The 10,887-nt window shown below is 30.8% G+C and overlaps 1 protein-coding gene across 2 annotated transcripts; it reads right to left on the reverse strand.

The window, feature by feature from the left end:
- Positions 1-8,279: 8,279 nt before the first annotated feature.
- LOC121247635 (transcription factor CPC-like) lies at positions 8,280-10,369 on the reverse strand. Of its 2 annotated transcripts, none has more exons than XM_041146028.1 (3): positions 9,950-10,369; positions 9,494-9,581; positions 8,280-8,556 (listed from the first exon to the last, which is right to left on the reverse strand). In XM_041146028.1, exons 1-3 carry the CDS (start codon positions 10,110-10,112, stop codon positions 8,433-8,435), a joined length of 375 nt encoding a protein of 124 aa, XP_041001962.1. In that variant the 5' UTR covers positions 10,113-10,369; the 3' UTR covers positions 8,280-8,432. The 2 variants fall into 2 exon arrangements, with proteins under 2 accessions (XP_041001962.1, XP_041001961.1); XM_041146027.1 differs by having other exon boundaries at positions 9,494-9,584.
- Positions 10,370-10,887: the final 518 nt, after the last annotated feature.

Below are 10,887 nucleotides of genomic sequence, written 5' to 3' on the forward strand. Positions count from 1 at the left end.
TGCCACTGTTGGTGTGTGTGTGTTTTGCATAAAAACTGGTATCAAGAGCCAAGATCTGATCTGAAGGAGAACGATGGCTGGAGATAAAGTGAAAGCACCCAGGATCGAGAAGTTTGATGGCATTGGTTTTGGGTACTGAAAGATGCAGATCGAGGACTATCTCTATGGGAAGAAGCTCCACCTTCCACTGTTGGGAAAGAAGTCGGAGAGCATGGATGATGTTGAGTGGACCCTGTTAGATCGACAAGTTATGGGGATTGTTTGGCTAGCCTTGTCCAGAATAGTGGCACACAATGTCAGTAAAGAGAGAACCACAACGGATCTCATGACAACTTTGTCAGGTATGTATGTATGTATGAAAAACCGTCGACGAATAATAAAGAGAACTTGGTGAAGAAATTGTTCAATCTGAAGATGTCAGAAGGTATGCCTATGACCCAATACTTGAATAAATTCAATACAATCACAAATCAATTGTCTTCTGTAGAGATTGAGTTTGATGATGAAATCAGAGCATTGATTATGTTGGCATCATTGCCAAATAGTTGGGAGGCCATGAAGATGGTTGTGAGTAGTTCAACCGACAAGATGAAACTGATTACGACGACATACGTGACATGATCATTGCTGAATAGGTACATAGAAGAGACTCGAGTGAGTTCTTGGGTTCAAAATCAGCCCTGAATGTTGACAAACGGGGTAGAGGACATGATAAGTCAAGCTCCAAGAGTAGAGGGAAGAGCAATATGAGATCTAAGCTACAGATCACGTGCTGGAGTTGTGGCAAGCCGAGCCACATTAAGAAAAACTGTAGGAATCAAGAAAGTGCTGAGAATGTAGTGGCAGAAGAAATTCATGATGATTTACTTCTTACAGTGCACAGTCCGATTGATGATTGAATGTTGGATTCAAAGGCTTCGTTCCATAGCACCTCACATCAAGAAATCATGCAGAATTATGTTGTTGGTGATTTTGGAAAGATGTATGCAGCTGATGGAGAGGCATTGGATGTAGTGAGAGTGGGTGATGTGTACATCACACTTCCAAACAAGGGCGTGTGGAATTTACAGCAAGTCAGACACGTTTTAGATTAGAAAAAAAACCTGATCTCTGTGGGATAGCTTGATGACAGCAGTTATTCAGTAGCGTTTTCTGGAGGAGTTTGAAAGATCACTAAAGGTGCATGGTCTTAGCACATGGTAAGAAATCTAACTCTTTGTATTTAACATCAGGGTCCAATAATGTGAAGGAAAATATAAGAGTGTAAAAAGATAGGCTTGATCGTGCGAAGCATGTGAGGAAGCCAAAGGGAGTCAGCTTTCCCGCTCTTCATGGAAGTTTGGGAAAGTTGACTAAGGTTGCCAAGATCGGTTCGAGACCAAATACTCCTGGTGCAGTGGTAGTTGTGAGTCGCCTAGTGGATGTGCTGACTAAGGGTGATGTACGTGGAAGACTGAAGTCAGGCTTGACTTCAGTGCGTCTTTTGGTTTGAAGACGGGAGCTGTGAGCTACAGAGATGATAGGGCTTGGCTGGAAACAGTGGTTGGCATGTGGAGACCCAGTCTCCAAGTGGAAGATTGTTAGGGTGGAGATTGGTTTAGGAGCTGAAAATCGACGTGGTTTTGGAACGAATCACATCCGCTCGACCTGAGCTCCAAAACTCACAGGTTGCCGCTCGACATGCTCTCGAGCGAAACTCAACTAGTCAGTTCGCTTGAGGTGCGCTCAGCAGTGGGCTCGAGCGAAGCTCAACCATGAGTTTGCTAGAGTCTCGCGCGACAGTGGGCTCGAGCAAGACACAAACCCTAGTGTTCGCTCGAGCCCCACTCGACACCCTGCTCGAGCCAATATTGATTGATTGTTCGCTCGATGCATGTTCGATACGCCGCTCGAGCGAAGAAAATAGTTTTTACCAAAGTAGGATATCCATTGCCGTTTGCTATAAATATGTTATATTTGACTTGTTTTGTATGAATTTTAAGCATATTTTGAGAGAGAGCAATTGTCAAGTTAGTGCATATTGTGTGAGAGCAAAAAGGCACTGGAGAGTGTGAGTTGAAATTGAGTAATTGTAATCTCCTTTAGGTAATAGGAATTCTGCAGCTCTGTGGACGTAGACAATTTGCCAAACTACGTATATTGAGTGTCGTGTGCTTCATCGTGCTTGCTTTTACTTTAGTTTGCATTGTTGGTGTGTGTGTGTGTTTTGCACAACAAGTATTTACCGGTGTAGGAACTGTGGCATCCTCTTGTAGACGATCGTCCCGAATAGGTATAACATCCATATCCATGTAAATTGCGCTGAAAAATTAAAAAAATAGCCAATAAAGATATGCTACGAAAAGAAAATAAAGGAATTTGAAAAGCAAGCAAAAATGTGGAGAGACTGTATCTTTGGTTTTTGTTAACTCATGATCATACTTTCTAGTTTGTACTGCTACTATTTACTAAATTTCACTCCCACTCTGTGAGCCTAATTGGCAAAATAGTAGCACAAAGTATGGAAGAATTAGTGGCTTGCTGTTTGACAAAAAAAGTGTAGGATTTTGCCTGATGTTTGGAGTGGAGAGGAGATCTAGTACTTATGCTTTAAGCCTTGTAACATGAACATGCTTGCAACTACGGTATAGTTTGGATAGTGAGATGAAATGAGATGGTTTTAAATGAACGTTAAAAGTTGAATAAAATATTGTTATGATATTATTTTTTAATATTATTATTATTTTAAAATTTGAAAAAATTTAATTGTTTATTATATTTTGTGTGAAAATTTAAAAAAATTATAATAATAAAATGAGATGAAACATTTTTATAAAAGAGGCAACAAACCCAGTTTTGTGTTGACCAAAGATATCATAATGTTTTTCTAGCTTGTTTTAAAAGATCATTAGATCTTTTCGAGCAATGCATGCAGATAATTTTAATGTCTTTAAATCAGTTCATGATTGATATCCTTTTTCCCTTTTCTCTCCCATAATGGGTCTAAACTTTTGATGACTATTTATATCTATCTATCTCCCTGGGGTCTTTTGCCAATCAATCATGGAGGAAAGGAAAAATGGCACGAAATATATATAAATTAGACCTGGAATGTTGTATGAAATGGCCATAATTCAGTCTATTTGATAATTCATGCATGATGCATCTATCTATGCATTGCAATAATACAACAGCAAAAATGAAAACAACATCGTCGTTAGCTAACTGATTAGTAGATAAAATATTAGAGTGGGGTAGAGCTGTAATCGAGTCGAGCCGAGCCATGATGCATCGCAAATACTAGTTAGATATTAATTATTTATAAATTTTTTAAAATTTTATAATTCAATAGAAGTTCTACTTGTTAGTTATATAAATTCAATATTAGATTATTTATTTATTTATTTTATTAATTATTAAATCTTATTCAAAAAATTAAAAAAATACACAATTCGAGCTCGAGCTCAAACTCGGCTCGACTTGAACTCGTTTGTGGGACGAGCTTGAGCTCGAGTTGAGTGTTTAGCTTATCGAGCCGAGCTCGAATGAAGAATAAAAAAAAATCTCGAGCTCGAGCTCGAGTATTTTGAGTCGAGCTAAGCTCGACAAGTTAAAAATTGGCTCGGTTCAGCTCGATTACAGCCCTACCCCACTCTAATATTTTATCTACTAATTATTATACAAATTATAAAATATACTTATGACGGATATTCACTATATACTTATTTTGAAAGGAAATAAAAAAAAAAGACTAGAGGCAGGCCAAGTGGTAATAGCAGGGCGGCCCGCTAGTATTGTCTATCTAATCATTATAACTTTATTAAATTTTCACACAAAACACAATAAACAATTCATTTTTTTTAAATCTTAAAATAATAATAATAATAATAATAAATATTTTAACAACATACTTATGAAATATACTTATGAAGTATACTTATGAAGTATATTCACTATATAGACATAAGCAATTAGATTACATATTATATATTTAATTATAAAAGTGGTATGTTTATATTATTAGTTACTATATATATGTGTGTGTGTGTATATACATAGGTGTATGTATATATTTATCAATATATGAATGTGTTTTAATCGAGTTGAGCTAACGAGTAGACTCGAGCATAAACGAGCGAGCCTTAGCCGAGTCGAGTCAAGTTGAATTTTGTCGGGTATGTGTCATTTACAATTCGAGCGAGTATCTGCTTTCACGAACGAGCTTTCTTTTTCACGAGTCAAATTTGATTCGAATTTAATCAAACGAGTACCAAGTGGGCTATCGAACAGATTGATTCATTTACGGCCCTAACTTGAGGCAACCAAGGTCGATTGGGTTTAGTAACCCAGGTCTTTAACCCAAGCTTGCCTGGATTGTGAAACCTAACTCATATTGTCTAGTTTGGAGTCTGGGGCAACCCACGAGCCTAGTTTTTTTTTTTTAAATAAAATAATAATAATAATAATAATAATAATAATAATAATAATAATAATGTTCTTATTTTTTGAATATTTGCTTACTTTTTTTTTTAGTTTCTTACCTTAATGTTGTAGTTTGGATATTTAGAATATCTCAATATATTTATAAATAGTAGTAAAATAATTTGAGTTAGGATATTTTATTAGATTTTAGAACATAAAAGGGAGAATATTGAATAAAAATGTTATAAAGTTAAAATTTTGTTTGAATATAATTTTTGTTTTGAAATATAAAAAAGTAATTTTTTTTTTTTTATTTTTGTTTAAGAGTTTGATAAAGTTGTAATAATTAGGTAGATTAGGTTGAGGATTTAAAATTAAAAATATTTTATATTTGAGTGATATTTAGGAAACAAATATATGAATATATCTGAAAATACTTCAAAACAATTCTATCGTCAAACCCTTAGTTGTTTTTTTTTTCATTTTTTTAAGTGGACCATTTTATAATTTATTGTAAAAGACATTATTATCATCTTTAATTAATTGGTTGAGATAGTATAGTGCCTTGTATCAGTTTCTAAGTTAATGTGAGTTTCTGAAAATTTAAGGACCTAATTTGTATAATTTGATGACTTAATAGGGAGCTTTAAGTAAAAATGTGAATATCTAAAGACTCAACGACATGATACATCTCATCAATCCATGATATATATATATATATATATTTATATAAACAGATTGAAAATCGTTATAAGTTAACTTTGAAGAAAACAGAAAGGATAAAAGTTTGACCATGAAACAAATTGACCTACGACAAGACATGCGTTATAAGTTACATTGAAAATCGTTTGATGATTTGGTTCACATGTGGAAAGAAAAGAAAAAGATTTCTACTATTTAAGAAAAGAAAATATCTCTACGACAAGACGCCCTTTTGAAGGTTTGGATAATCCATGATAAAATTATTAAAGAAGATTTCGGTAATGAATTGAAATGAGATGAGTTGAGATAAAATTTAAATAAAATATTATTAAAATATTTATTATTATTATTATTATTATTAAAATTTAAAAAAAGAAATTGTTTATTATGTTTTGTATAAAAATTTAATAAAATTATAATGATTAGATAGACAATACTAACGGGCCGTCTAGATATTACCACTTGGTATACCGCTAGTCTTTTTTTATTTCCTTTTATTTATTTTAACATTTTTTTAATATTCTGATTCATTAAGAAAAAAATAAAAAATATATATATAATTTTATTAATAATCACTTCTTATATAATAAAAGAAAAACACGTGTCATCCGTATATCTAGTCAGCATTTAAAAAATAAAAAATACTAGATGTATAAAAATATTTATAAAAATAAATTACTTACAAATTGACGCAACATGATATAAAATAATAATAAAAATTTATAATTTACGTATCACATTAAGTTAATCTATTTTTTAAATTTATTTTTGTATAATTAGTCCATATAATTATTTTTAAATACTGATCGGATGTACGGATGACATGTATCCTTTTTTAAATACTAATTAATAACCACACCAATATTTTTGGTGCAAAGATACATCTACAATTAATTTATAACTCATTTTAAATTAAATAATGTAATTGTGACCTTTTATTAAAAAGTAATTTTAATTTTAGTTAACTACCTTTTATTTTAAATTGTGATCCCTTATTAAAAGATAATTTTAATTTTACTTAACTACTTTTTATTTTAAATAAAATAGTAATTTACATATAGACTAATTATAAATTTATGATTTTCCTTCATCGTGCATATATAAGAGCACTCTCAATAGATTAACTAAAATTAAAATATATTTTTCATGAATGTAAGATGAATTTAATTTTTAACTATTTTATTCACATAAATCTCTACATTAGAATATCTATTTTTTCATTATATAATAATAAAATAATATAAAATGAATTTGACTTTAGATATTCACATCAAATTTTTACATTAGATTGTTCATTTATTTATTATATAGAAATAAGAAATTAATAATTAAAAAAATATTTAATTTCTTTAATTATTAATTTATTTTATTTTATCATATTTTACTAATTTCTATCATTCTCATCTAACTATATTTTTTTTTATCAAATTTGGACAGAATATCCATGAACCCGTGCACTTGAAGGGAGCATCCATTCAACAAACATTTCTAAAAACTGGACACGTTGGTTTGCTGGAGAGAAAAATAATTCATAAAATAAGAATTTGACCTATGAACAGGAACATTCAAATTTGAAAATTATTTTGAATGTAACTTAGCTAAATTTCAAATACTAAATTTCAATTATAATTTGAAATTTAGCTAATCCATTATGATTTTTTTTGTTATTTAATGGCTAAATACTCAATGAATTTAGTTTTTATCTAATCTATTGAGGATGCTCTAATAGAAGGGTAAAGCTTCTTTGCCGCCCTAGTTTGACTACTGGTCAAAATTTTTTTTTCTTATTTAGTGATTAAGGAAGTAATTTTAAGTGTATTGATTTATTTTTTAAAAAATTATTTAAATATATTAAAATTTATGAAAGGAAAAAAGTTAAAAAAAAAAAAAAAAAAAAAAAAAAAAAAAAAAAAAAACCCTAGGCGGCAGACTAGCTCACCCCCTAATAGAAACCTGTGTTCTTCGAAGAGATGACACGTGATATCAACAATTCATTAACTGATACATTTAAAAAATATAAAATTATAAATGAGGTAAAAAAGTTCAAATGAAAAATTTAAATTATATTGTTTGTTTTTGTAAATGAAATGAATTGAGATAAAAATTAAAAATTGAATAAAATATTATTAGAATATATTTTTTAATATTATTTTTATTTTAAGATTTAAAAAAATTAAATTATTTATTTTATTTTGTATAAAAATTTAAAAAAATTATAATAATTAAATAAGATGAGTCGAAAAGTTTTATAAAAATGAAGTACGCAAGTTTTACTCTTTCTAAAAATTTTGAAAAAATAAAAACTTCTTTTAAAACTATTCTTTAAACAAGAAAGAATTAAAATGAGATGGAGAGTAGGGCTCCTTTGCCGTTTACCGCTACACGCCCTCCAACCTTTTTCAAAAATTGCGTGCGAGATATGAGAGAAGGGTTTCTCACCGTATATTGTAGACTGTAGTGTCAAATCAAGTTAAGTCGGTGAGTTAATTTTTCAACCAGGTAAGTTTGAATAGTAAGATAATAATTTTTAATTTCAGATAGAAGATTAAAATATTTTTTTTAATATTATTATTATTTTAAAATTTAAAAAAATTAAATTATTTATTATATTTTATATAAAATTTAAAAAATTTATAATAATTAGATGATATGAGAATTTATAAAAAGAAAAAATTATCAACTCTAAAGTCATGTTGCAATTGAGTTGAAGTTAACTTCGAGTCGTATACGAGTAGAAGTTATTCTGCTTAATTAAACATGCCACTCTTAAATTTTATTAACTTCATGTTAAATTTACGTCGAATTTGCGGAACATATAAAAAATTGTAAAATTTGCAGACAGATCAAACCAAAACAAAAACTGAAAGGACACAAAGAGTAATGATATTTACAGTCGTGGAGTACGTAAACGTCGTATAATTTTTTAATCTGTAGACTGACTGTATGTGGAGTACAATGGAGATCAATCTCAATATCTGCTTTGAATCAATCTCCATTTGTTATATTTGGTTGTATTCATATGGGAGACAGAGAGAAAGAGAACAAAATGGGGGCCCCAATATTCAACAACCGAATAGGTCAAAGTTCCAACCAACTTACCTTGTCATGTACGTAGACAAGATTTCGAATTAAAAGGGCCAAAAAAAAAAAAAAAGGGGAAAGAAATATATAATATATGAAGAAGGAAGACTCATAATAAATTAGCCAGAAAATTAAAAGTTACAACTACGTACGTACCTTAATTACTACATACATACGTAAACAAAATGATTAAAAATGAAATAAAAATGAGATTCTCTAGTCTAGGGATTTAAAAGGGGAAGCTTGCATTAGGAACCATATCTCTTCAGTTCTTTTCTTCTACCAGCAAACACTTCTCCATGTCTCATTATCCAAAACCTCTCTATTTCTTCGGCTTTCCGACCCGGAATCCGGCCAGCTATCAGTGCCCATCTGTTTAATACTTGTTGAATTAAAGTAAAGGCAAAAAAAAGAGAAAGAAATTAACTTGCACAAATAATCGAAATATACACTGTTTTAGAGGCTCCATGTATGGGTTTCAAAACAAAATTATATTGAGTATTGTTAAGAATATAATACAAATAATAAAATTTATCTATTTTTATCAGTTTAAATTTTTGGAACAAGTGGTGATTTCATATGATATCAGAGTAGAGGTCTTGAGTTCGAATCATGACTTTATACTTTATCAATTTAATTAAATATTTCACGTGTTAGGCTACTTATTAAGGAAGAGACTGGCCCATACGTGAGGGAGAGTGTTAATAATATAATACAAATAATAAAATCTTTTTATTTCTATTAGTTTAAACTTTTGAAACAAGTAGTGATATCACAAGCATTACTCTACGTCGATTAATTATCATCATTTTTTTAACTCTCATCTTTTTAAAAACTTTCATGTATACTTGAAAAGGACGTGTTAATATTGGTAATTATATCCACTTACTAAAATAAATAGTGGTAATTCAATGCAAAATGTAGGGACAAAGTCGCTTGGTACAATCAAAAGTGAAAGATTGCAAAAAGTTCGCTTTTCGAAACGGGGAAAAAAAATATTCACTGAGCAAGATATGATCAAGAGGGTACGGACTGGGAAAAAGAGAAATCTTAAAAGCTAAAGCCTTTAGGATTTGCTGCGCATATGACTGCCACATCTTAACATGCAATCCTTAAATTCTAAGCTCTAGTACTGTATTTCGACAAAGAGCATGTTTGGCAATTCAAATAGAGAATTAGCAAACTGATGCAACTTTAAACTTTTAGTTAAGTCTCTGTTTTCCAACAGAAGGATTGAGGCAGAGTTTGTACAAAGGTTTTTTTAGATGTTTTTTTTTTTTTTTTTTTGGGTTTATTTTTGAGTATTTACCTGTCGCCAACCAGCTTATACATTCTATAGATGAGATCTTCTTCTTGTTCCGTCATGTTAATGAACTCCCACTCTATACTGCTCACCTCTGTTAAAAAGGTGGGATATGGAGAGAGAGAGAGAGAGAGAGAGAATCAGACATTCAGCTAAAATGATAGTAATAGTAGTAAGAACTAAGCAGCAAGAAAACAAAATGAAGCAGAGATTTTAAAGCAAGAAGAAAAGAAATAGGTGAAACCGAAGATGCTTTGAATCTGAAAAAAGACAGACAAAGAAAAAGGGCACCGGCCAGACTGATATATGTATCCAGGCTATACATGAAAAGAGTGACTGAAAGACACGATCGAGAGATTGAACCAAAAAGAGAAGAGGCAACAAGGGTAAGGATCATCTTTGCATAAAGAATAAGCAAAAGAGAAAACGACCCAGAATTCATGAACTAAATTAAAAACTCACCCTCAGAGCAGAAACTACTGGTCTTGGCTTGCTTTCTGCGGCGCTTATCCATAGCTTTCCAGCAACAGGAAAATTGGGAGAGAAAAAGAGTCGGAGAGACCAAACAGAAGAAGGAGAGAAACCCAGGTAGTAAATGTAGTTTTAATGAGGGAATAATCGACATTAAATAGTTTCCCAAAAGGGAATTTGGAAAACATAAACAAATAATGGGTTTGAATGCCAGACCTTTTAAGTGCCATTGAAAGAAGAGCTTGAACGCTTCGGAACAAAGCAAAGCGGGTGGAGGAGGGGGTAACCTTAACGGCAGGTCCTACCAAACAAACAAAATTAAAATTAGGGTTGACTTGTAGTTGTCCCTGTTGAATTTAACAATGCAAAACCCAAGGATCGAGTTTTTTTTTTTTTTTTTTAGCGGGGAGGACGCTGAGAAATGTGGAAAGTACAGGGCTGGTTTGATTCAAGATGACACGAAATAATTTTAGATAAAAAGTAAAAGGTAAAAAAATATTATTAAAATATTTTGATATTTAAAAAAATTGAATTATTTATTATATTTTATATAAAAATTTAAAAAAATTAGAATGATGAAAAGAAAGAAAACATATTCAGAATCCAAATACTCTTTGGTAGGTTTAAACTCGCGTTCTCAGTCGTTCTTTTGCTTTCATTGGTCGACAACTCGTGGTATCCCTGCATAATCTGTGGGTCCACTCGGCGTGAATCTTTTGCCACTGTATATAATTTTAAATTACAAGAGATTGTAATTTTTACATTTTTCTTGCAGATAATATAAACTTCTATAGTACCAATGTCATGGGGAGTGTCTTTATCTGTAGGAGTACGACCTATAAATAGTAGTACAACTTATATCAAAATTAATTTATACAGTTTTAAGCTACTTGCAATCTATTTAAAAAAATTTGTCATATTTAAAATTC

This window comes from Juglans microcarpa x Juglans regia, chromosome 1S (genome assembly GCF_004785595.1).
Source record: "Juglans microcarpa x Juglans regia isolate MS1-56 chromosome 1S, Jm3101_v1.0, whole genome shotgun sequence".
Classification (NCBI taxonomy): domain Eukaryota; kingdom Viridiplantae; phylum Streptophyta; class Magnoliopsida; order Fagales; family Juglandaceae; genus Juglans; species Juglans microcarpa x Juglans regia.

What these genes read in the sequence shown, in the direction of transcription:
- LOC121247635 (XM_041146027.1), bottom strand. Translation starts at nt 10,112, where the DNA reads ATGTCGATTATTCCCTCATTAAAACTACATTTACTACCTGGGTTTCTC. An exon ending in CAGTAGTTTCTGCTCTGAGG is followed by an intron (nt 9,585 to 9,949) that starts GTGAGTTTTTAA and finishes CCACCTTTTTAA; the next exon opens with CAGAGGTGAGCAGTATAGAG. An exon ending in TATAAGCTGGTTGGCGACAG is followed by an intron (nt 8,557 to 9,493) that starts GTAAATACTCAA and finishes AGTATTAAACAG; the next exon opens with ATGGGCACTGATAGCTGGCC.